At 43.2% G+C, this 27,249-nt stretch overlaps 1 protein-coding gene across 6 annotated transcripts in view; it reads right to left on the bottom strand.

Annotated features, from left to right (window-relative positions):
* SYT17 (synaptotagmin 17) overlaps positions 1–27,249 on the bottom strand; it is a 78,504-nt gene that overhangs the window by 9,397 nt on the left and 41,858 nt on the right. For all 6 annotated transcript variants that reach the window (XM_050967754.1, XM_050967752.1, XM_050967753.1 and 3 more), the window contains one exon: positions 27,058–27,213. In XM_050967754.1, the coding sequence (XP_050823711.1) occupies positions 27,058–27,213 (156 nt within the window). The remainder of the gene's footprint in view (positions 1–27,057; positions 27,214–27,249) is intronic.

Genomic DNA, 27,249 nt, shown 5'->3' with positions numbered 1-27,249 from the left:
GGAAAATAAATCAACTGTATGTGAGGATGGGGTAGAAAGCAGATAGGATTAGCGAATTAACTGATTATGCACTCCAGGCTCCCTAGAAAACCAATGGAAACGGTATGAAACTCATTAGAGACCTCTTCAGTTTGCATTAACATAAAAATCAAATCCACTGGGCTCAGCATGTTTTCCACTATGTAACATTACGCTGGCTTTTGCATCCTGAATATTTTGCCTATACAGTACAGATCTAAAGGCATGGTCCTGCCATTCTTGCACAGAACTTCCACTGACTTGCATGTGGTATCATTTTGCTTCTCAAACAAGACTTTCAATTTAAGCAAGTCTTATTGAAAAGTTGGATTGGAAAGCATCAGCAAGCACAGATTTTAATAAGTTGGTATTAAAATATAGATTCCTCCTTTGAATGATCATTATAGTTATGAAATAATCTGCACAGAGGTCCTCATTCAGCAAAGTACTTAAGCATGTGCCTAACTTTAAGCAAATGAGCAGTTCCACTGAAGTCAATGGGGCCATTAAAGTCAGTGGGGCTATTTACATGCTTATAGTCAGGCAGAGGCTTAAGTACCTTATTGAGCTGGGGCCGTAAACATATAGATATCCTGAAAAATATGTCAAACTGAGTTATTTAGCAAATACTGTATCAAGTGTTAGGTATAAACAAGCAGGAACTCTGCTGCCCCCCGCAGGTGAACAGGTTCAATACCCAAGTAACAAAATAATTTAAAATTAATAAATGGAATTATTTATTAAGCACCTGATCTCAAAAGGTGCTGAGAACCCACAACTCTTACTGAAGTCAATGGGACTTGCAGGTTATAGTCAACTTCTTTCAGGATCAAGCCCTAAATCAATTACATAAAAAGATGCTGTACTAAACTGTTTAACTCCAAAGGAAAACAATAAGAGAAAATAACGAAATGAATGAATCCTTATGACTTTATCATCCATGATATAATTCCAGTAGGTTCAGGAGTCCCTCCTGGCTTCAAATGGAACATTTTCCCTCAGTTATTCTGAATTCCTTATTAATTTACCTCTACCATACGTAATTCATTTCCTAACAAATTTTACCAAAAGTTTTGTTTAATGTATTTGCTTTCACATTACATATTTTAAAAGCCTTTAAATGCTCTGTGGTTTGAGTATTGGCCAAATAAATTAAGGGTTATGTTGATATACATATATTAAATTATGATACTGAAATATAAAGATTAAGAACTGCTAAATGGTAAAATTAAGAGCTTAATTAGTTATACTTAAATAACTTTAATTATGGACAGTGAATGAGTTTCGATGAGGTAACACTTGTCTCAGCCAATGCCTCAGTCTTACTTTGTCTGGCTTGAGTGTTATTTTGCCATTTTTTCCCCTCTTACATAGATTTTCTTAAATAATGCTATTGCTGGCAGGACAAATGGGATGGTTTGTTCATAGCATATGCTGTGTTTTAGGTCAAAATCAAAATTAATTATCCTGATAAATATACAAACCTGTAATGCTCAAAGTCCTTTTCCTGGGAAAAATGAGGGCAAGATGACATGAATATATAATGCAATGAAAATGGTATAAACAGCAAAAGCTGTGTAAATTGATGCTTGCTCCTATGTAAAGTATGGTTAAGACAAATGCTTAATGCTAATTGGAGAAAAGCTAATGAATATGTAAATATGGAAACATATGCAAATCCAAGCAAAGGAGCGGCCCTAACTGGAGAAATAACAGACTAGAAACTGAAGGAATGAGACAGGACCAGACTGGGATCGGATGCATCAATGACCATCATGAAATACAGGAGAACTTCCCAGTATCCTAGAATTCAGTGACATGGGCCCCTACCTATTCCATTTTAACTATTTATCAACTGGCATAAATATATGTTCAGACACTACAACTGACAAGGATTCTGTCTGCATTTTATAAATAAAGATGAAAATTTAAGCCTGAATAGGATGGACTCATGACTGTTTCCAACCTTACGGTGCCAACAACTGGTTCACGGATATGGAGCAAATTCTGCCTTCAGCTATGCTGAGGCAACTCTGTTGAAGTCAACACCTTCAGTATAACTAGAATTCAGCCTATATCATTTATCAGAGAAAAAAGAAAATCAGAGACAAGAGGCAGTGGTTTGACATTTATGAATTTGGTCTAAGTGAGTCTGTGAACTGAATGTAAAATTCATTTATCAGAATTTTCCTTCATTAAGCTACTCTCTGCAACATCTGCTAATGTTAAACTGCAGATGGAATTTTAATCACTATAGCTAGTTATTTAACCCTTGTGCTAATGTTGGGTTGCAAAGAGTGCAATGCTCCTAAGCAATATGTCTCTATCATCCAGCTGCTAACTCCCACAGGATAACAATATTAACCAACTTGAGGAAACTGGCTTGGCAAAATTATTTCCCGCTCCTGGTTCTGCTACAAAGACAGCCTCAGATGTTGGCCTGCACAGCATCTGGACAAAAGAAAACCCAAAATATGAGATTGCCCATGGGCTTCGAAAAAAAAAAGGTTTGGATGCTGGTGTATGAAGTTGGTCCAGTAAAAGATCCTACCTCACCAACCTTGTCTCTCTCATATCCTGGGACCAACATCACTATAACAACACTGCATATTTGGAATGTGAAAGTCAGGCCTGGCCCTGGGAATTCCCTTTCTGAGCCTATAAAAGTACTGCACTGGATTTTATGGGCAACATAGGGTATGTCTACATCTACAATTTTGCAGCGCTGGTTGTTACAGCTGTATTAGTACAGCTATATAGGGCCAGCGCTGCAGAGTGGCCACACTTACAGCAACCAGCGCTGCAAGTGGTGTTAGATGTGGCCACACTGCAGCGCTGTTGGGCGGCTTCAAGGGGGGTTCGGGGAACGCGAGAGCAAACCGGGGAAGGAGACCAGCTTCCCCGCGGTTTGCTCTCGCGTTCCCCGAACCCCCCTGCAAACCGCAGGGAAGGAGACCTGCTTGCTCGGGGGTTCGGGGAACGCGAGAGCAAACCGCAGGGAAGGAGACCTGCTTGCACGGAGGTTCGGGGAACGTGAGAGCAAACCGGGGAAGGAGACCAGCTTCCCCGCGGTTTGCTCTCGCGTTCCCTGAACCCCCCTGCAAACCGCAGGGAAGGAGACCTGCTTGCTCGGGGATTCGGGGAACGCGAGAGCAAACTGCAGGGAAGGAGACCTGCTTGCACGGGGGTTTGGGGAACGCGAGAGCAAACCGGGGAAGGAGACCAGCTTCCCCGCGGTTTGCTCTCGCGTTCCCTGAACCCCCCTGCAAACCGCAGGGAAGGAGACCTGCTTGCTCGGGGGTTTGGGGAACGCAAGAGCAAACCGCAGGGAAGGAGACCTGCTTGCTCGGGGGTTCGGGGAACGCGAGAGCAAACCGCAGGGAAGGAGACCTGCTTGCACGGGGGTTCGGGGAACGCGAGAGCAAACCGCAGGGAAGGAGACCTGCTTGTTCAGGGGTTCGGGGAACGTGAGAGCAAACCGCAGGGAAGGAGACCTGCTTGCTCGGGGGTTCGGGGAACGCGAGAGCAAACCGGGGAAGGAGACCTGCTTGATTACCAGAGAGGCTTCCTCACGTATGCTGGGATACCTGCTTATTCCACGGAGGTCAAGAAAAGCGCTGGTAAGTGTCTACACTTGATTACCAGCGCTGGATCCTCTACACCTGAGACAAAACGGGAGTACGGCCAGCGCTGCAAACAGGGAGTTGCAGCGCTGGTGATGCCCTGCAGATGTGTACACCTCCTAAGTTGCAGCGCTGTAACCCCCTCACCAGCGCTGCAACTTTGTGATGTAGACAAGCCCATAGACTACCATGATATTGTTATGAGCTCAGTGAAACCTTGGTATGGGTTAAGTTAAAACCCAACTGAGACTGATAGGTGTGAATTCCCCAGTCAATTAACATAACTAAGCATAAGGCTGATACAGGACTCAATTAATAAGGAAGTAAAAAGAGTAATATAATTAAAGCTAATGAACATAAGGTTATGGAAAATATCAAGTTAATTTGACAGGATTTTTTTTGATGAGATTACAATTTGATTGATAAAGGCAATAGTGTTGATGTAATACGTTTATACTTCTGTAAGGTATTTTACTTGTCACCACAGGATATTTTTAATAAAAAACTAGAACAATATAAAATTAACATGGCACAGATTAAATGGATTAAAGCTGGCTAACAGATATGTCTCAAAACATAATTGTAAATGGGGAACCATCATCAAATGAGTGTGCTTCTAGTGGGGTTCCACAGGGATCAGTTCTTGGCCCTTTGTTATTCAACATTTTTATCAACGACCTGGAAGAAATATAAAATCATCACTGACGAAGTTTGCAGATGACCCAAAAATTGAAGGAGTGGTAAATAATGAAGAGGACAGCTCACTAGTACAGAGTGTGACAAAGTTGGGGAATTTTTTAGTGTTTTACATAAATAGTGTGTGCGCTCCACAATTTCCCTGTGAGCTGCATGTTTAACAAGGTGGTGGGAGAGGGTTTGTTGTTGCAGATGACCAGGTGTGACCCTCGCCTAGCAGCTGGGTCCCTGAACAACAAGTGGCCCAGCCCAGCTTGGAAGGCAGCCAGTTCTGGACAGTGGGAGGACAGTGGTCTGAGGAGAGAGGACCCCGGTGACCTGACCAACCAGTTCCAGCCAGAGAGGGAACAAAGGATGGAGGCGAGAGGCAGGGCCGTCCTTAGGATTTATGGGGCCCTACGCAGTATTATTAAACTGGTGCCCCTCTGCCGGATGGCAGCCCAAGCTCACAGCCTGGTGAGGGAGGGGGAGGAGGGACTTGACAGCAAAGGATAATGAGATGCCCGGCCTGCCTCATGGTGGCGGAGAGTCACACTTCCCCGCAGAGACTTCCATGCCCTCTCCCTCATGCAGAATGGACATGAAGAAAGTACCTAATTAAAAGCACTAAAATTTGGGAATAAAAAATGTCAGTCACAGGTTTTTTGATATGCCCTGAAGTTTGTCAGAGATTTATTTGCAAAAACTTTAGTAAGGGTGAGTCAGCTGTCCTGCTGAATACAACATTACATATAATGGAATACATGATGCAGCTCTTCTCTGTTTTACATTTTCTTATTCAGTATTTCTAAGTTGAATTTATATTTTAAATGTACTCAAATCTTAAGCCAGCGTTCCAGATTACTACATATTTAACTCACTGAAACAAAGACATTCTTTTAAATTAATCAGAGAGGTTTAGTGTGTTCATAACAATGTTCATTGCTTTTAGAAAAAGGGAACAGTAATTTACTTTGTGTGATCTCCATAACAAGAGACATGGTTATGAAATTTCACCAACTTTAAAAAAATATGTTTCCAAAGATTTTAGGTATAACAAGGATTTTGTCTTACTAAGGTACTGATTTTGCTGGAGGGTTCTTTTAAAACTAGTTCGTCGGATAGTCAGAAGTAAAGAAAGGGAAACTCTTTGTCCAGCTATCTGGAAGGGAAGGACTGTTGTCCCTTTAAGGGCTCTCTTCAGTGGGGAGTGGGGGGAGAGGTGGTGAAGGGATGGACAGAAAGGACAGGAAGACTTGGAAGCACTTTTTTTTTTAACTATAGTAATTAAAATGTGTATTTTAGATAAAGGAGGTCTTTTGAAGGATTTATTTAAAAAACTGTATGTCTGAAGATCCACGCATTTAAGGCTAAAGATGACTGTGCATCTAAAACTCTATGCAAGCATTTTTTAGAACTGTGATTTTATAATCTTCACCAGCTCACTAATGAAATATTTTTAAAGCAAATTTTAAACTAAGGTCCTGTAGACTGACAAGTTCTGTGTAAATATTACATTAATGTACAACTGTTTTTGTCAGTAAAGTCAGAAACTGACAGTATAAAAATTTATTTGGGCATAAGCTTTCATGGACATCGGATGAAATGGGTTCTAGTCCACAAAAGCTTATGCCCAAATAATTTGTTAGTCTTTGAGGTGACACAAGGACTCGTCCTTGTTTTTGCTGATACAGACTAACAGGACTACCACTCTGAAACCTGTCAGTATATACCTTGGGGTTGGCAAATGCCTGTTAAATGGCTTTATTACCCCTTGAATGTCTCTTTAACAGTTTCAATGTTGTGCTAATAGGTCTGGCAGGCTGGAGGTTTTTTCACTTTTAACTACTAGATTCCCTCCCAAGGAAGACTCACCAGGCTAGAGCAGCCATCTGTGGGAGCCTGCAGGAAGGGTCAGAACAGGGATAGGAAAACAAGAGGGTGGACACTAAGACCCAGTGGTGCCCCAAATTTTCAGGTGCCCTAAGCAGCTGCCTATGTTGCCTATGTCTAAGGATGGCCCTGGCGAGAGGGCTCCAGTGACCTGTTTACCTGGGACGGAAGACAAAGGACAGGGGAAGAGCTGTTGGGGTCGGTGATATAGGATGCCTCAGCTGGAAGGAGGGGGCTGCTGGACTAGGGAGAGCAGCTGTAGCCAACCTGGATGCAGAACAGACCTAGATGTACTGTGCTGAGGGATGCTAGGCCTGAGGGCCCCGAAAGTTTCCTGTGCTGGGTTCAGATGCTCAAGAAATCTTTCTGTTTTACACTGGCTGAGAGTCACTCCAGTCTAGAGATCAGAGATGCATTATTCCCTCTGAGGGTGGAGGCCCCAGGGGTCCAGAGTGAGTGGACTCCCTGAGGGGACCCACGGCGAGAGACAGGTGTACTGAAGACCATAGGCGCCGACTCCGTGGGTGCTCTGGGGCTGGAGCACCCACGGGGAAAAATTAGCAAGCGTTCCGCACCCACCGGCAGCCAAGCTTCCCCTTCCTTCTCCCCCACAAGTGCACCGCGTCCCCACTCCTCCCCCTCCCTCCCAGCGCTTCCCACTCCCCCCCCGCCTCCCAGCGCTTCCCACTCCCCCCCCCCCCGCTGCCTAACAGCTGTTTGGCGGCGCTTAGGACTTTCCCGGGGGGGGAGGAGTGGGGACGCAGCGTGCTCAGGGGAGGAGGCGGAGAAGAGGTGGGGAGGGGCGGGGACTTGGGGGAAGGGAGTGGAATGGGGCCAGGGCGAGGGGGTGCAGGGGTGGGAACAGGCAGGACAGGTCGGGGTCCAGAACCCACCGGGCAGAGAGGAAGTGGGTGCCTATGCTGAAAGCTCAGAGAGGTGCAGTTCCAGGAGGCAGAAGAATCTAGGAACAAAGAATGTAGGATATATTTACAGGATGGGAGACTCTATCCCCGGGAAACAGTGACTCTGAAAAAGATTTTTGGGGGTGGAGGATAAATAATTAGCAAACATGAGCTCCCACCGTGATACTGTGGTCAAAAGGGCTAATGTGATCCTTGGATGCATAAACAGGGGAATCTTGAGTAGGAGTAGAGAGGTTATTTTACCTCCGTATTTGGCACTGGTGGAAAACTGCATCCAGTTCAGTGTCAACAATTCGAGGATGTTGAAAAACTGGAGAGGGTTCAGAGAAGAGCCACAAGAATGATTAAAGGATTGAAAACACGCTTTATAGCAATAGACTCAAGGAACTCAATCTATTTAGCTTAACAAAGAGAAAGTTAAAGGGTGACGATAGTTTTTAAGTACCTATTAGGGCTACAAATATATGATAATAGGCTCTTCAATCTAGCAGAGAGAGGTGTAACACAATCCAATAGCTGGAAGTTGATGCTAGGCAAATTCAGACTGGAAATAAGGTGTGAATTTTTAACAGTGATGCTAAGTAACCGTTGGAATCATTTACCAAGGGTTGTGGTGGATTCTCCATCAGTGGCAATTTTTAAATCAAGATTGGATGTTTTTCTAAAAGATCTGCTCTAGGAATTATTTTGGGAAAGTTCTCTGGCCTGTGCCATATAGGAGATAAGACTAGATTATCTGGCCTTGGACCTATGAGAGTCCTCCCCTAAGATAAAGAGTATGTGAACCCACCCAGGAGTTTTGCTGAATATTGTTTTGGGTGAGGGATGCGTAGACAGAACAGATAAAAAATCTGGGGGAAGGAGAGAGAGAGTGTGCGCCTGAAGGAACAGCTGAAAGCACATGGCTGACTCTGGAAGAAATACGGGGAGAGATTTTTGGAACAGTGGTGCAGGCTGAAAAGAGTGCTCTTAGTGCTGTCAGCAAAAGACACTATTTCCTGCTATTTGATTTCTTGTGCATTCAGAGACACAGGGTTTTGTACATTCTTTGCAAACAAATAAAATCACACCAAAGAAATACTGGTCACCAATTTCTCTTCCTAACTGGAACAACTTACTAGACCCTGAATTTTTGCCTAGCCATTTGGGTCAAATGGGGCAATAACATTGTACCTCGAAGAGGCAGCCTCTACAAGTGCAGTGATTATATTCTGGCATGTCCACCTCCAGTTCACATTCAATGTCATCTACTCATGGTCATGCTGATAATGCTACATAAACCCTAGAAGGTTCTCCTACACATATTACTGAGGCTATTACCTATTCTTGGGAGGGAGGACAAGGCACCCTTATAGCACAGTGCTGGGACCCCTAAGTAGCAAGAAATGTGACAGGTGTCTGTGCTTATAAGAAGACCTTGAATACAGCCAGAAATGACACCACAGGGAATATGATCCCAAGATGAATCAGAACAAAATACTAGCTATACCAATATATCATTTTTTCAATTTAAAAAAGAAGTTGGTAAAGGGAATACATGCAATTTCACATGAGAGTAGGCCCGATCATTTCCTTTTCTTACCATCTATTCCCTGCGCCACTGGACCTGAGCCCAGCTAAGCACTTCAGCATGTGAGTGACTTTAAGCATATTTCTGTATTTCAAAGGGATTACTCATATGTCTAAAGGTACCCATCTGCTTAAGTGCTTTTCTGGATCAAGACCTGGCTGCATATGCAGCCCACACTCCCCACCCCACCCAGCTACCTACAAGACCAAACTGAAAGAACTGTTGTCTGTGGTGATGTTACTATTTGTAAACCTGGACAGAATAAAGACAGAATAAATCCATGCTAACCTCCAACTCTTTAGAAACATTGCATGACATCAGTGTTAATCAAATGGACGAGGACAAAATTAACAGTGAAACATGCTTTATTTGCAGTCATTCCTGTGTGTATTACAAACAATAGAGAGGGGGAAAAATCTCTATGAAATGCTACTTGACACTTTCCTGTTAAGTAGCACTTCATGGCATTCACAGCAGCAAATCAATTATCCAAGAGGGGGTGTTTTTTTCTCTGAGCCCTATTGTTTGTTTTCTAATCAAGCAGGCAAATAATATTGGAATTAACAGGAATTTACCTAATGACCAGATAAACCTTTCAACTATTGGGGTTGTGCAAACATCATGCTCTGTGAGGTGATCTGTTAAAACTATCCGTGCACTACAGATTAGAAACAGGGTATTTGTTACAGATACAGGTGTAGAGAACAAAGAGACTTATATAATGTGATATAAAAATCAAAAGGATGCTGTGCAGAAGAGTTTGGAATCTATTCCACCGCATTCACACAGAATTCAGCTGCTGTATCAGTTCTTTGTATTTTCTTTCCCCTCTATTTCTAAATCGATTTGAATACAATAGATGAGCACGACCAGATTCTCCTTTCACTTGCACTGGTTTTATATTGGGACAAATCCACTGATTTTACCCAAAGTTAGTCCTGAGTTATACAGGTGAAAGCAAGAGCAGAAACAGGGCCCTTCGGATTAATCCTGAGCTGCACAGAGCTCATGTTTGCAGCAGATGGGCAAGGAGGCAAAGATTGTTCAAAACCACCTTTCTACCTCCCCAAATCCTAGGGGTGGTTGGGATTGAACTGGCGCTGGGCTCTTATGCCAGAAAGGATGACCAGAGCCTGGAGCACATCAGCTCTTCTCCTTCCGCCCCCTGGAACACCTCCTCCTATCCCAGAGTGCTCTTTACACAGCAGAGTGGAGGCATCAGGAGAGCTGGTGCAAAGGGGGCTAGCATCAGCTTCATGCTAGTTGAGGATTCCACCTGCATTCAGGTTTAAGGTCCTTTTGCATCATCCTGTAGACACAATGGGACCCTACCTGGGCTGACGATCTGATTCTGGGTGGCTACACCTCACCTGACAGTTTAGGACCAAATCCTGCATTCCTATTTCAAGCAAAATTGCCCCTGAAGCTGGGTGAAAGAATGCAAGATCAGACCCGCATACTTCAGGCATCTTTGCCCAGCTTCCAAACACAACCAGTGGCTTTGTTTACAGATGTGATCTGGCTCTGAGGACCCAGCAGTAGGGCTGTATACGGTAAGCCTGAGCATGCAAACACACAGCACAGCGTAGCCCCTAGCCATCTGCATGTCTAGCAGAACAAGCTAAACTTGAACGGGCATATTTTCAGGCAGTTATGAGGCCAGGGTTTATGCCTGCAGTGACTAGGGTTGCCAAGTTTCTAATTTCTGAAAACTGGACAGTACAGCAGGAGAGCCAGAACCTCCCCACCTCTTCCCCCAAGGCTCTGCCCCTCCTGTACCTCATCCCCCAATCCCCACCCCCATCACTCTCAGCTCTCCCCACTCCTGGTTCCTCCTCCCTCGGTCCTGTCCACCTCCCTCCCCACAACCAGCTGGGCTCCCTCTGCTCTGGAGCCTGCCCACCCACAAGATGCAGGTAGGAGGTGGCCTAACCTAAGCAGGGGCTGGCATGGATTAATGACCCAACAGATCCTCCATTGTCCCCCCATCTCCCACCTGTGGTAACTGGACTTTTGGTGTCCGGTCAGTACATGTGACTGAACACTGTACAGGTCCCCTTTCAACCGGACTTTCCAGTTGAAAACTGGACACCTGACAACCCTACCAGTGAATCATAGGCATCAATATGAGCTGTTACTCCTCTAACTTCTGGATTTACAAACTCCCTTTGGGGTGCCATGCCTCAGATCCACACTCAGAACAGAACTGTGGGCGCATTTTTGCATGTACAAGTTGACACTGCAAAAGGAGAAGCCTTTAACTCCAAAAATTGTTCCTAGTACCAGTAAATGTCAGGGATCGCATTGAAACCCAGTTCCAGACAGAATATCTGTGCTGATTTTAAAACCATTGCAGGAAAGGTAATTATGTTATCAATTTCACTGCAGACAGTTTTATTAGGAGAGAAGCAGCACTGAAAACAAACTAAGGAGATAAAGGAATCTGATGGGAAAGAGAAATGTAAAAGCCATATTTACATATGAAGAGTCTTGAATATAATCCATTATTGCCTAGCCTTCCTTTGGAGACAAATTGGATAATAGAGAGAACCCTTCAATACAGTAGCGCCATTGCTATGCGGCATCTTAAAGTCAACGGTCTCTGGGTTACAGAGACAGACTCTGCCACCACATTCACATATATTATGTGACAATTATGGAAGCAAAGATAAATATCAGGTTGAATGACAATGCTTTCCACACTCAGTATTCTAGCTACTGATACTTAGAGAGTTTTAGGGCATAGAGCATAGAACAGATACAGCCTAATAAACTGTAATGAATCCTTTCACCATAACAAACAAACACAAGACAGATAAGCCAAAGAGGCAGAGAGGCATAACACAGTAAAAATAAATGCACTTGCAAAATTGGCTAGTAAATCAGCTTTTAAATAGGAGTTTTACTAAGTTCTTTTTATTATGCCAAACTCAACAAAGGAATATTAAATATAGGCAAAAACCAGTTTATTTTATACTATGGCAAAAGTTGTATATACTCTGACATTGCACACCTTATCAACACATTCAATTGAATTTGAGTCTAATTTTACCTTCTGATGAGATGATGCCACATTGACCAAGGTACAGCAACTGCACCGCTCCACAAGGATTTCTTGTTTTCATAGGTATTAATTTTAAAGAATATTAAAGTTCTTTCACTCTCTTATTTAACTTATTAAACCATTCAGCCTGATATAAGGAGCCAAATTTGTCCCTGGAGTAACTCCACTTACTTCAATGCAGTTATAGCAAGGATCAATCTGGTCAAGTTGTCTAGACCCTGTAGGGTGACCAGATGTCCCGATTTTATAGGGACAGTCTCAATTTTTGGGTCTTTTTCTTATATAGATTCCTATTATCCCCCACCCCCTGTCTCAATTTTTCACACTTGCTATGTGGTCACCCTAAGACCTCGACTGCCTGCTCTGCACTTAACTTCATTGGCCATATCCTGAAGTACTTACTGAAACCTGGATCCTGAAGGTTGCTGAGTGAAGCACAGAGAGCCACAGGACTAGAACTCCACATCCCGGGGCTGCTCAGCACTTGTGCAGTGAGGCTTGTGCAGGGTGTGAAAAAGTGCAGGCAGAGCTCAGCAGCGTGAGCAAGCATATATTGCACACGCTGGGGAGTAAGGGGCTTGTGAGGGACATGCTGAGGACAGAACGAGATCAGGGCATTCTTGTTTAGGTATAATCCAGTGAAAGCAAACAATGGGCACAGCTGCCGTTTGGGAGATTTTCAATTACTCTCATTGCCAGCCAGTAGTGGCTACTTCCATGAGACTGAGTATTGCAAAATTAAGGGCCAGTTGCTGTCAGAACTGCTTCCAAAACACTGCCTTGCTGTCACTGGGGGCCCAACAGCCAGCAGTGCCTGCTCCCCTAAGCTAACTTTCCCCATGAACAATGACCGATTTCAGAGCAGCAGCTGTGTTAGTCTGTATCCGCAAAAAGAACAGGAGTACTTGTGGCACCTTAGAGAGTAACAAATGGGTGTTACTATTGTTTCATTTTCTCTGTGTATACATATCTTCCTACTGTATTTTCCACTGCATGCATCCGATGAAGTGGGCTGTAGCCAACAAAAGCTTATGCTCAAATAAATTTGTTAGTCTCTAAGGTGCCACAAGTACTCCTGTTCTTTTTCCCCATGAAGTGAGACTCATGACCACACTCAGCCAGCTCTCTCAAGCCTCACTACCCCACCCTGCAGGATCAAGCCCTTTCGTCCTTACTCAGGCATAACTTCCATTTAAGTCGATGGCACCCCTGCCTGGCACCCCTGCAGGACTATGGCCCATAGGCCATAACTTTCAGGGAAACAAAATGTTGACGGGGTCACCTGCTCCATGCTAGCCAAAAAACATGCCGTTACCTTCTGCTCTTCTCTAATGGCTTGCCAATTGTCAGCTTGAGAAGAGTGCCAGTGCTGCTAATACACACCAAGACTGGATTCAACAGGATGGCTTGGGGGCTGGTAACAAGAGACAGATTCTTCCTCCTCTAGGACACCGTTTCAAAATCAGTACAGAACCGTTTGTGGCTGAAAGTCAACACTACCAGAAAGCAGTGTGGTGGGCTGCTATACTGATACATTACAAGAAACAGGCAAATCAGCTGAGAATCTTGCCCTGCTACAGTACAGTCCTATGAACAGAGGATACAGCTTTGCCCTGAAAAGTGATGAAGTACCATAACATTTAAAAAGGAAGCATCCTTTGCTAAAATGCCAGATGCACTGCAGGCTGGCCGTCATGGAAAAAGTTATGCCATGAATGATAAGTCATGGGATACTGTGGTTGTTTCTCCATCATTTCAACGCTTATCCAACAGTATAATACCAGACAGGAGGACAGACTAAGAGGATTCCTTTTCAGAACACACTTTACATCCTAGAAACAAGGCTATAATTACTACAGAGCTCAACAGAAGGCAGAGTCACATCCTCATATGAAAAGCATCTCATGATCTAACTTGGGGGTTGGGAAAGAATGTTCATTAGATTCAGATTCTATCCATGGCTTCAAAGGCGTCAAGAAGGAATGTTCATTAATGGATCCAGAAAAAAAAAACCATTACTTCCTGGTTCACTAACAATATACCCATTTTTGTCCAAAGGCTTCCATGGAGTCATCATTCACTAGCAAACTATGCACTTGAAAACGATTCATTAAACTTCCTTTGCATAACTGGCTGCAGCTAGCTATATGCATGTGAGAAGGATGTTCATGCCTAACAGAGATGCAGAGAGAAGGGAAAGAAAGCAGGAGAAGGATATATCCTCCAGTCCTGGCACGTGTAGATTTCTTTTTACTATCAATATTTGCAAACAGCACCATATGCAACTTGGAGGGTGGTGTTATTCTGTTAATACTGATACATCCTTTACAGGAAAGTCCAAATTTGGTTATCTTTATAATTAAATCTTGGGTCAGATTTCGGGGGGGGGGGGAGAGTTTCAGACCCTGCCCCATTCCATGCTTGGAAACAGAGTTTGAGAGGGTGTTGTGCTGATACCATGAAGTGCAAAGAAGACAAGCAGGATTCCAGCTCCTTGCTAGGGAACTGCCACAGACGCGTTTCCCATCTTCTGTCTCCTGTCTGGGTCCAGCACCCGAGGTCTTCTATAACATCTGAGCTCAGTCAGTAAACGATCACTCTCATTTAAACCACAGGATCACTCAGTTGCTCCTGACGTCTAGGATGAATTCACTCACATTACACTTCTGCTGTAGGTACATCAGCACCCTGGTAGCAGAGATTATTCATACATTCCAAGGCCAGAAAGGACCATTGTGATCATCTGGTCTGACCTCCAAACATCTAGCTTCTGTCTCTTCGTCTGCTTTCCCATGACCAGATGGATTTAGAAAGCTTGCGTTTTACAGTTTAATAGAACAAATAAATTGCCTGCCACTTTGTGCGGTGCTTGGGTTTAATTAATTAATTATTAGCTATTATTTTTATAAGAAACTCTCAACTTGCAGTGTCCATTCTCCATGAATTCCTGCTAGGGGGTTAAGACCATTTCCCATTTATTGTCTATGTGTCCCTGACCTATCAACATTGTGCCCCCAGGACCACTGTTTGCTTTCCCTTCATGTTCTCGTAATACCACTAGGATCACATTCTGAAGCCTCAGGGACCTGGAAGAATGACCTCCCAGGAACATGGGCAGTGCTGACAGCAACTGTGTGCTCTTGTTAGAACTCCAGATCAAGGGCCATAGGGTGTGTGATGCACAAATTCATGAACACTGACTTAAGGGTATTTTAAAAATTCTGACATAAAAGGCCAAATTATGATCTGAATGCAACGGGTGCAAATCCTAAGTGACCCCACTTACATCAATGGAGTTTTCTTTGCCTATAACTGAACTACACAGATTTAATGGAACTCAGATGTTTCAGAAACAGCACCGTCCACTGGACCCAGGCTACCCGTGATGAGCCAATTTAAGGGGAATGAGCTCATCAAGGTAGGGGGTTCAATAATGAAAGCCTGGGCCTGATAAAAGGCCATCAAGGGTATGTCTACACAGCAACAAAACAGCCTGAGATGAAGTCTATAAAATTGCACTGTAAACTCTAGGACCCCACAAGGGGGGAAGGTTCCAAAGCCCAGGCTCCAGCCCAACCCCAAACCTCTACACTGCTCTTTTATAGCCCCATGAGCCTGAGCCAGCCAGCCAAGGCTGTTTTATTGTAGTGTAGATGGACACCAAGGCTCAGTTCCAGGGAGGTGCTCACAGAGACGGAGTCTCTCCTAAGGGAGCAGAACTCCCAAAGTCCACAGGCCCCAAGAAGAGAAGGCTGTGCAAACCCTGAGCCAACAGGAGAGATTTCATGTCAAGTTTATTTGTGTTTACTAAAGCATAATCCCAGAAAGAGAATTTTGTCTTACACCATTTTGGACTCTATGGAGTCTTTAAGGGGTCCTGAGAGAAAAGAATCTCAGGCAGGGAGTGCCTGTAGCACCACACTAGAGCTGGAGAGGAGGGGTGTGCCCTATGACAGCACTGAAATGTAATTTTTAATGCAGGTTGCTTAGCAGCAAGATAGCTATCCCTGTCTGTAGCTAGATACTTATAAAGCTCCCATCACCACTGTATCAGAGCGCCTTGCATGTATTTTAAAATAGAAATAATCTCATTTTCTTATTTTCCAGCCTGGAAGAGAAATAGCTTGATTAGCTTACAGGTAGAGAGGGGTGTTTATTTTGTTTGGGTATGAAAGCAAGAGGCTCTCTGTGTGTCTAAATGTGTGAAGAAATTTTTGACAGAAAACTATGCTTTGGAAATGAGAGCTGGGTCATGTTCTGGCCCCACATCTAACACAGTTTGCAACCCCTGCAAACTGGCAGTTAAAGGGGATGTTGACATTTAACTACTTAGATGTTTGAAGGTCAAGTTTCCACATATTCAGGCAGTTCAAAATTCAGGTGCATCTCTGGTCATGCCTGCAGTTGAGGCCAATTTCATGCTTCAACGTATGAAGCTAATTGGAAAATTTAAAGATTTGGCTCCTTATCATTACAATACCAGTGAAAAGCATCAATATCTCAGTGTCTTGATCATGTGATTTATATTTTTGCAATAATCACCACTCTAATATGGCCAGAGGTACTGGAGGCAGAAGGCCTACTCCATTAACTGTGATTGCTATGAGGCAGGGACAAGACTGAATTTTATTTCCTGTTTGGTCAGGAAAGCTCAGCAGAACAGGTGACCAGATGTAGCATAGTGATAGAACAGTGACAGATTACACTACTTCACTGTTACACTTGACTAGCCATTAGTGTCCATGCATTTTGTGTCACAAAATGGTGCCTAAAACAAGGGATGCTGGAACAATTTTTACAGTGGGGATGCTGACAGTCATTGAACCAAACTGCAAACCCTGTATATGATGGAAACCACTTCAAGCCGGGGAGGGGAGGGAGGAGGAAGGGAGCAGAGGAGGGCACTGCACCCTCAGCACCTATACCTAAAACAAGCATCTATCACCAACAGCAACACAGAATTTCATGGAAGCGCTAGTGCTTCGCATCAAGTTGTAATGGCTTAAAAAAGGAATAAATATCCTTAAACACAAACAGAAGGAATCTTTTTCAATAATATGTGGATGTTCAAAACCAAACCAACAACAACAAAACCCAAACCCGAAATATTCTGCAAAAATTCAGATGCAATTAAATCTCCTTTGAATCTTCCTTGGGGAGGGCGGGGAAAAGAGAGGTGAAACAGGTTTGTTTTACTACTGGGCAGTGCAATTTGATTATTATTTTAGCCAAAGCAGTTTCTATCGAGCAGAAGTTAATTAGAGCCCTGGGGTAAATTTTTTAAAAGCACCTAAGTGATTTAGGAGCCTGTTATAAACAGATAGCTAAGGGTTAATGTCTCTTTCACCTATAAAGGGTTAACAAACAGTGACCTGCAAACACCTGACCAGAGGACCAATCAGGAGACAAGATACTTTCAAATCTCGTGGAGGGAAGCCTTTGTTTGTGGGTTTGGGGTTTGGCTTTGTTCTCTCTGGGTCCTGGACGGGACTAGAGGTGCAACCAGGTTTCTGCCAATCTCCCTGCTACAGTCTCTTATCTATTCAGAATTGTGAGTAAGAAAAGGCAGTCATAGTCTTTTAATTTGTTTTTTTTTTCATTTACATATGTGTACTTGCTGGAAGTAGCTTAAATTGTGTTTTTGCTGGAGAAAGTTTCTTTCTATTGTTTATAAGTTGAAAGACCCTGTAACTGTTTACCATCTAAAGTGCAGAGATAAACCTTTTACTTTTTTATTAAAAGTTTTGCTTGTAAGACCTGTTCATTTTTTTCTCCTAGTTAAGGTTCAAGGGAATTGGTGGAGAGAAGGGAAGGATAAAGTTTCTCTTTGTGTTATATTCACGCAGCTTGTATTGCCTCTGGGTGAGGGGGAAGGTAACACTCCTCTTGGTGTGGTGATTCAAGAAGCTGAATCAGGTGATCTCCTAGTGTTCCCAGGGCGGGAAGGAGCTGGGAGGAAGAAGGGAGGGGGAAGGGAATGGTTTATTTCCCTTTGTTGTGACACTCAAGGAATCTGGGTCTTGGGGTCCCCTGGGAAGGTTTTGGGGGGACCAGAGGGTATCAGGCCCTAAAAATTCCTGATTGGTGGCAGTGCTACAGAATCTAAGCTGGTAATTAAGCTTAGAGGACTTTATGCTAGTACCCATATCCTGGACGCTAAGGTCCAGATTTGGGAATTACACTTGACAGAGCCTAAGGACCAGGTGTCATAGGCAGTTAGGCATCTAAAGATGCAGATACAGCTAGGCACCTACTGGAGTTTTCGTAAGCACCTAGGTACCTAATTTCCATTGAAATCAGGCACCCATCTGAACCTTTATGCAGCTAAATATCTGGGAAAATCTGGCCCTAAATCCCTATTAAAAATGGGACTTGGGCACTTTAAAAGCTGCACCCTCAGACTGAATTGAGAAATAGCACCATGAGAAATGGAGCTAGCCAGACTGAAACCTACAAACAATTTAGAAGTAAAGGATTTCACTGACTGTCACATAGACATACCTAAAGTTATAGCCAGATCCTGCAATCCGCAATTATACAGTGCCGACAAGCAAAAATGGCACAAGCTCCCTCCCTACCCCAGCCACCCGCTTTACAGCATATCTCTTTAAGAGCACTCTGCTGTATTTTACATTTTGGGGTGCAGCAAGAGGATTCCTGCTATGCCTCCATTTTAAGAGCAATCTCCCAGCTTCACCTCCTATTGTTTGTTACACAGACTCATGTTTAGAATGTAAACTCCTTGGGGTCGGGCCCATGTTTCTGATTCTCTATGTGCATGCACAGTGCCTAGCACAATGCAATTACTAGCTATTATTTACATTGATAACAGTATTCTGATGCCTCAGTCAGAAGCAGGACCCCACGGGCTCGGTGTTGTACAGCCATAAAGAAGAAGACATTTCTTGCTCCAACAGCTTACAATCTAAATAGGCACAACACGGATGTGTCAAAGGAGGAAGAGAAGTGTGACAGCAGTAGGATCACATGGTTGCGTATATTCCCTTAGTGGAGGGGGTATCAAAGGATTATTGTTTTATATCAGGTAAGTGAAGAAGAGATGTTAATGAGTTACTAACAGGCCATTTGCCTGGGAGGGACTAGTGCTTTGGGGGCCATCTGGACAATACTGCAATGCAAATATTATTAATATTAACAACATTAATACTTATTAACTAGCTTACAGACATGGAACAACCACATTTCTTGGATTCTAAGAAGTTTCTTTCCACTTTATAATGAAGTGTCTTTTGGAAAATGATCAAAACTCAGATTAAAAAGTATAGCTCGGCAAGTTCCAGCATCGCTCTTGACTGAGGTGAGTAGATATCTTTACATCCTCAACACTTGGAGGTATTAATCTCTAGGGTTTAAAGCTCCCTTTTTGCTTGCTTGTGTACTTGGCAGGCAATCACCCTATGGCTCCACTTGAAATTAACTGCCTATAATTCTGGTGTCCAGGCCAAATTCCATCTTTCCTTTAGTAAGAGACACATGACAATTAACACGGACCATTCTTTAATAGCTGTTGTGTTTGTCTGCATAGAGCCAATCCATGGTCTGTGTAGACTTAACCAGCTGACAGCACTGGGGGCTGTCTATCAAGTGCACAAAAGGCTAAGAGAATAAAAGCACAGTGCATTTCTACCGCGCTTTGCATACAAATGCAAACCTCCTAGTCAATAGGTTTGAGGCACCAAAATAAAAAAAATATTCTCCACTAGCTGTTGACATGCTATTTTTTAGTTGTACAAATATTTAAGGGTAGTGGAATGTATTAGTATCAACAGCTGCTATGCACATAGCACCTTTTAACCCAAAGCACTTTACAAACTACAGCCAACATTTTATAAGTTTTGACTGACTTTCAAATGCAGCACCCAAAATGAAGGTCTCCACACACGTAGGCCCAGATCCACAAAGGTATTTAGGCCCGAACTGAATTGAAATTGAAATCAATGGAATACCTTTGTGGATCTGGGTCCTAGTGCCTGAGACCGCTTCCTTCTCCCATTCCTTATCATCTCTGAAAATTAGGCACAAAATGTCTCCGGTGAAGCACATTACATATAACTGTATATTCTTATGAAAATCATTTCACCAACCACTGAAAGGGGGAGGCAGTGTAGCAGACAGACGACCAATACAGAACACATTTCACAGAAGCAGAAGGAGGAATATTTTGGCTTGTAAATGCCAAGGATTTACACCATGGGATATATAATATTTACAAGGAGCAAATAGAATCTCAGCTTTTAAGGTCTTACTCAAAAACACCCAACACCATGAGCTATACAGAGCTCAATTTATCTGCACTACTGGGTTGCCTTTAGGTCTATGTATGCTACTGTCAAAGGCCAGTTAAATTCATGATGGATCTCAGATAAAAGATGAAGAGCAAATATAGCATCCACTGTGGATTGCCGGGCAGTGAAGTCCAATTGCTCTGGGAGATGGAGTTTCAGAAGGCAAGGCTGGAGCCAGGTGAGTAGGACATGTGAAGACTTTTCCAAGAACAGAGGGCAGAGTTAATTGACCTACAGTTACCACATTCAATGCAGGGACTGTTCCTCCCTTACAGAGCAGAATAATGAGCCCTTCCTTCCACTCCGCTAGTAACTTCCCAGTAGTCCGAGCCCAGACAAAAAGTTGGTGTAATGATACAGCTATAGGCTCTATGGCACACCTGAGAAATTCAGGTATTATGCTGTCAGGTCCGGCAGCATGCCCACTTCGTGGTTTCTTTAGAGTGAACCTCTTCCAATGTAGGTACATTTACAAAAGTTGCAGGACTTCTTCTTGGATAAAGCATATTACCCTCAGCCTTGTTTGTCAGCAAAGATCCCGCAAAAAGTTCATTTTTGGATCGAAGTGACTGTATAGTTTTGAATGTCTGCTGAAATTTATTAAGTTCCCTTCTCTCTTCTGACTCTTTTGTCAAGTTCTCAAAATAAGCTTCAGGAGTCACTTTTGCTGACACTCGAAAAATACCTTGTAAACATTTCTGATCAGTGTCATCCTGGCGCTGTCTATTTCTTTTGCAATATTTGAATCATCCCACTGTACATCTGGAGGCGTCACTTGTAGCATTTCAGTTCTGGGATGGCATCTACTGCTGTTCAGATGATTGTGCTTATGACTGTTCAAGCTAATTCTACGTCATCCAGGAAAGTGCCAAGTGTATCTAATTTGTTTTTCCACTGAGACAGACTACTTATTAGCAAGTGCTGAATTTTCACAGATAGGTTGTGCTTTATGTCTCATGAGGGGCACATTTTTATGTTAAAATAGAGGAGTAACTGGTATTTTAGCAAAAAAGTGATGATGGTGAGCACTTGCTAGGGCTTATGCACCACTGTAGACTCAGTATGACCTTACTATGCTACGATTCGATCAATATGTGGTCCAGTTTCTCCCTCATCCACCCATCGTTGAATATCAAGGTTTCCTGACAGATATCTAAGTGCCTGAACCAACTGCCAGTGTTCGTAATGTTATGAAAAGCACAAAAGAAGAGTAATCTCAGAGTTGTCATTTATAGTTCCAGAGGAAAATGGCCCAAGAATAGTTTTGAAGCCATTTCTGGGACAACTTGGTGCAGCGTTCATATTTACAAGTATAATAAGTTCGTCGTGCAGTGGAACAGATTGCGTCACAGCTGCTAGCTGCTAATAAAATTCATCTTTATTAGCATCTGTAGCTTCCTCAATGGGAGCATAGGCTACACTGATGGACAGCTGTCCATGGCAATGTCTCAACCTGGGATATAACAGTCAATCAGAAATAGGGTGCTATGTTGTAAGTCAACCATACTAAGGTTCAAACTTATGGTTCATTTATGTATAGAAAGATCCAATGCTGTGCTTAAACATGATGGCTACAATTCATATTTTCAATCCAAAGCTAGAGAGAATCATATGATAGGTGTGTGAGTGGGGGTGTATGCATGGAGGGGGAATTGCAGAAATGAGACTTGCATAAAGGGAAAGAGACATTCATTTGTCAGCGCTGTCTGTGCAATGTTGCACACTCAGCTCTCATTAAAAGTAATGGGAACTGTATGAACGTCCCACCATAGTACACTGAAAATTATGAGTTTTAAATAAATGTTCACAAGCAAAATATACACAAAAGGCTTACTGCTCTAAGGCTATATCTGCACTGGAGCTGGAGTTGTAATTTCCAGTTTGGGCAGATATATCTGCGCTAGCACTGAACAAGCTAACACATTAGAGATAGAAGTATATCCATGGCTAGCCACCTCAAGTACATACCTAGGGTTTCCGATGGGATTGTATTGTGGGGGCTAGCTTGCTCCGCCACCCACACAGTTGCAGCTATGCAGCTAATTTTAGCGGGCTAACTCAATCAAACCTAGCACTGGGACATCCATTACACCTCCCAGCTACAGCATAGGTGTATCCTAATCAAATAGTGTGTTACTTCTGAATTTATCATCGACTACACAGAGAGTGCCAGGATCCTCAGCTGGCATAAGCTGGCGTTGCTCCACTGAATTAAATGAAACTATGCCAGCTTAAGACAGCTATGGATCTCGTCCAATATCTGAAGCCACTGACATGGTTTATTTTAAATTATTGAAGATGATCTAGCTACTGGCTGGCCTGGGTGCTTTTACAGATCTACATACCTTCATGGTATCACTAGCCACCCTTCGCAGCATGATTACTTTCCTTTTTAATTGGCTCTTTTCTCATCAGCAAATTTAATTAATTGACTTAAGGTATGCTAGAGCAAGCAAGACCTAAAAGAAAAAAAGGAGGTGACTTTAGTTCCTGTTACGCATACATGCAAAATAACCAAAAGATTGGGGTTCTGCTCCTCTCATTTTCAGACAGAAATTCAGCTCTCATAATGATAATCTGCACATCTAGATCATCTTCCACTTGAGGATCTCAAAGCACTTCGCAAGCACGAACCAGTTAAGCCACACAATACCCCAGTGATCCAGGAAAGGCAATGTAGGGAACACTCATCCAACATAAAAATGCAGCCATCCTTGGAGTAGTCACAGCTGCTTAACTTTATTTATTTAAAAGCACACACTGACATGACATGAAATTGGGCTAAATTTTCTACTGGTTTAAATGGATGCAACTGCATTGACATCAATGGAGTTTTGCCAGCTTATACCAGCAAAGAATTTGGCCCAGAGCCCTTATCATCACCAAGTCCACTGGACTATGTTATTTCCATGCTATTGCTTCTGGATATCTGTTCTTCACTCGCTTCTACGTGGCTATATAGGATTCCTTCTTCCCCACTCTTCATAATAGGTTTTGATATCCCTTGCTAGCACAGAGTAGGACAATGGAAAAGCAGCGTAGTCCTGTGGCTAGGGGATGAGAGCAGGTTCTAATACTGGTTCCGTAACTGACCTGTGGTGTAACCTTGGGCAAGTCAGTTCACCCTCTGTACCTCTGCTTCCCCTTCCACCCTTTGTCTGTCTCAGCTATAGACTGTAAGCTATGCAGAGAAGATGCCATCTCTGACCATGGGTTCATATAGCACAATGAGGCCCTGATCTTGGCTGGAACCTCTACGCATTACTGAAATATCAACAGCAGCAGGGCTACTCAGAATGATATAGTACTCAACATGAGGAAGGTTATCAGAATCTGGCCCTATCGATCTCACCAAGTACTGTGTACTCCATGCCTCTGTGTTTTGATCATGCAGTAGATAATCACAGGTCAGTGATTTCAACAATGAATATTTTGTGCCCTCTGGTACAAACAACCCTGTGATATGATCATTTCCAATATCATCAGTTAAATCTGACTGCTATGTAACAACATGTGATAGTTTATTTTTATGAATCAGTTAGCTTCTGATTGACTCATTTAAAAAAAAGTTATCCATAATAAAAGGTCAGCCATCCAACCATCTGACACCAACTTCATTTGCTCTAATGAATTGTGTTGTATTTCATTCATTGTTCCTGATCATAGGGAGCTGGTATTTTGAAGGCAAGCACTGGAGTATTTCACTCCTGCAGAAAGAAATCACCTGGCTGAAGATTCCAGGAACAAATTCATCATTACACATGAAAGGGGACATTCAAGATGGCATGCATGTAAAGTCATAGCCTTTTCGCTGTGGAAATTTCTGTGCATGAAGGGCAAGATTTAAAATGCTGATCAGCATCACTTTTGTTATGAAATGTTTGGAAACAAGCTAATGGATTGAATTTCAGCTGGTTATACTAGGGTGACCAGATGTCCCAATTTTATAGGGACAGTCCCGATTTTGGGGTCTTTTTCGTATACAGGCTCCTATTACCCCCCACTCTATCCCAATTTTTCACACTTCCTGTCTGGTCACCCTAATTTATACTGATTTGACAGCCGTTTCAGCCATGGAAGAAATACAGAGCTTTACAATAACATTGTCTTTTCGGTGCAGATTCTCTTTTTAATGGCTCAGAAACATTGTTGGAACATTACAAAAAAGGAGAAAAAAATCTTTCCCTCTTTTCCTTTAACTCACGGGAGCATAAATTCTGCTCATGGCCCTTGCTTGGCTGCAGGACTGGGGCACATCAAGTTTCAGGGTCTCTACAAGGGTGCAGAAGAGGCTGTCCACAGTGGCAGCCCCTGTGCTCCGTCAGCTCTGGGGCCTGCTCACTCCTGTTCCTCCCAGAGACCACAATGCCAAAAGGGGGGTAGGTGGGGTGAAGAGCAGATGGACTCACGGCCATGGAGGGAGCAATCAACTGCATCCCAATGTCTGGGGCAAAATGCACCCCCTATACAGCCCGGGAGAGATTGTGTCTGCCTGAGCCAATGCTCCCTCGGGGACCGTTTGGCTCCACACTGCCCTCTGCATCACAGTGGCATGAATGCTACCATCTAGCCCAATGTAACAACTGGGACTGAATCCTGTTTCTGCTTGCATTATAATTTTAAGCAAAGGCATTGCCACCATTCACAAAATCAATTTAACACAGAGAATGCTTGGGGATGAATTTTGCTCTTGGTTACCCCAGTGAAACTGCACTGGCGCAGACGAGAGCAGAATTTGGTTTTTAATGCTTTTGGGCATGGCATTAAAAAGTGGAAATGAAAGTTAAAATACAAGTCTAAACGACATCTGGTGGGGTTTTTGTATTTTTGAAATTGATATTTTCTCCTCTTCGTAACAAAAGCATGTATTAAAATATGAACAACAGAAATGGTCTTTATACAACTCTATACTTTTCTACAATTTGTTTGCCCACAGAAATATCATTCCAATCCCTACTACTGAAAACAAGGGGGAGAGTGGACTGCTCAGTAGGTGACTAGTGAGCTATGCAGCCTTTCACTTCTAGATTACTAGTTCAAATCTGACTAAGGTCAGCAGAGACCAAAATTCCCAACATCAGTGGCTATTCAGTGGCCTACTGAGATGAGCTAGTGGTTTCTGCCCGATTCTCAGTGAACAGATGTCCATACCATAAAATCATCACAACAGGCGTACTTGGGCTTGTGGGGCTATAAAATTGCAGTGTAGACATCCAGGCTCAGGCTGGAGTCCCCGTTGTGGGTTCCCAGGGCTCAGGCTAGAGTAGGGTGACCAGATGGGATGAAGAAAATATTGGGACACATGGGGGGAGTCCCACCGGGGGAGCAAAAAAAAAAAAAAGCGTGGCATCGTGGAGTCCTGCCGGCAGAGAGAGAAAAAAAATAACGGAGTCATGGAGTCCTGCCTGGGGAGTCAGACAGAAAAAAAACGGAGTCCTGCCGGCAGAGTGGGGAAAAAAAACAATAACAAGAAAGAAAAAAACTGGAGTCCCGCCAGTGGGGGTGGGAAGTGGACTCCTACCAGCACAGCAAAAGAAAAAGAAAGGGCAGAGTCCTGGAGTCCTGCCGGCAGAGAGAGAGAGGGGGGAAAAAAACGAAAGAAAAAAAAACGGAGTCCGGCTGGCAGAGAGAGAACAAAAAAAGCGGAGTCACGGAGTCCTGGCAACAGAGGGGGGAAAAAAAAAAAGGCGAAGTCCCACCGACGGAAGAAAACAAAACAGACAAACAAAAAAAAAGGGTGTGAAATATCGGGACAAACATCGATTGGGACACAGGACAAACGTCTAAAAATGGGGACAGTCCCAATTTTATCGGGATGTCTGGTCACCCTAGGCTAGAGCCCAAGCCCAGACATCTACATTACCATTTTGTAGCCCCACAGCCCAAGCCTGAGGCAGCTGACAAAGACCAGGTGTGGTTGTTTTTTTGAAGTCTAGGCATATCCTTTGCTGGAAGTCTCAGCCAACAAGCCAAGGGTTGAAGAGGCATGAAAATACAAACTATCCTCTTCATTCCTTTTGCTACAACAGAAAACCCACAAAAGTAGATGCTTCAGGTCTGGGTTAAGCCACTTCGAAAGGTAGCGCATGGAAGCATGCACTGCCACTACTTGTGCTGCCTGTACTGTGCAACTACTAAGAAGGCTTGTTTCCAGTTACCCTGTGTCTGCCCCTAGAAACTTCTTAAATGTTTTTCCGCAATAATGCATCTTTTCCGGTGCTATCAACCATGTAAGCCACAGCATAGACCAGGAGCAGTCATTTTTACCACTATGTTATCTAACCCTGCTCTGAGAAACTTTTCTGTGTGTCAATTTCCATTGCCTGTTTCCATAACTGAAGAAAATACCAAATTCAAGAATGCAAAAAACTCACCAAAATGCCACCTGGATATTTGTCACCAATCTCTTTTCAGAGTGTTACAAAATCCAAACAGTGAACAATAAATGTCAGCACTTACTTTGTAAGCTCAGTACCTTAATAGTGTCCCTTTAAAAATACAGGCATAAACAAATCAATTTATATCACAGCGGTACGACGGACTAGCACAAGACATGTGCACAAATCTCAAAATAAAAATTCTGTTGAGTCCCAAAATGAGTATTGTTTTAAGTCCTAGGTTGATCATCAGATACTTCTTTCCACCTGCCTCTCATTCCTCTGACTTCTCCATGAAGCACTTCAGGACCCATTCCAATTAGCCTGCCTCTCTCCTCAGTGGAAATGCTTTCCCAGTAGCACCAATTAAGAGTGAAACTGACAAGGTGAGTTCCTAGACAGTTCCATACTACAGCTGACAACACCAGGAAAGCTTCTGTGCAGAGAAGCATGATGCTAATTAAGCTCCTGTAGAAATGACAGAACTGATTGTCCAATAAATGTTAGCTTGCTGAAAAAGAGGAAGATACTGCGTAGGCTAAAGTGCATGCATGTTTACCTCTGAGACAGCCAAGACAGCATCAATTCAATAGCAAGAATGCTTTTACCTGTAAATACTAAGCTGGCATTTTCCAGTTCTTCTTGCGGAACCTTGAAACTGAAGGACTCGTTGTAGAAAGGATCTATTGTACCCTTCATACAAGAGGTTTTCTTGGTTTTGGCTAATTTTAATCCATGAACCAGCTGAATTTTCACAAAGGGATCTGAAAGAAACACAAACACAATTCCAGCTTTACAGT

The sequence above is a fragment of the Gopherus flavomarginatus genome, chromosome 9 (assembly GCF_025201925.1).
Source record: "Gopherus flavomarginatus isolate rGopFla2 chromosome 9, rGopFla2.mat.asm, whole genome shotgun sequence".
Lineage (NCBI taxonomy): Eukaryota > Metazoa > Chordata > Testudines > Testudinidae > Gopherus > Gopherus flavomarginatus.
Note: the sequence above shows the minus strand (reverse complement) of the source record. Positions and strands in the feature narration are given on the sequence as shown.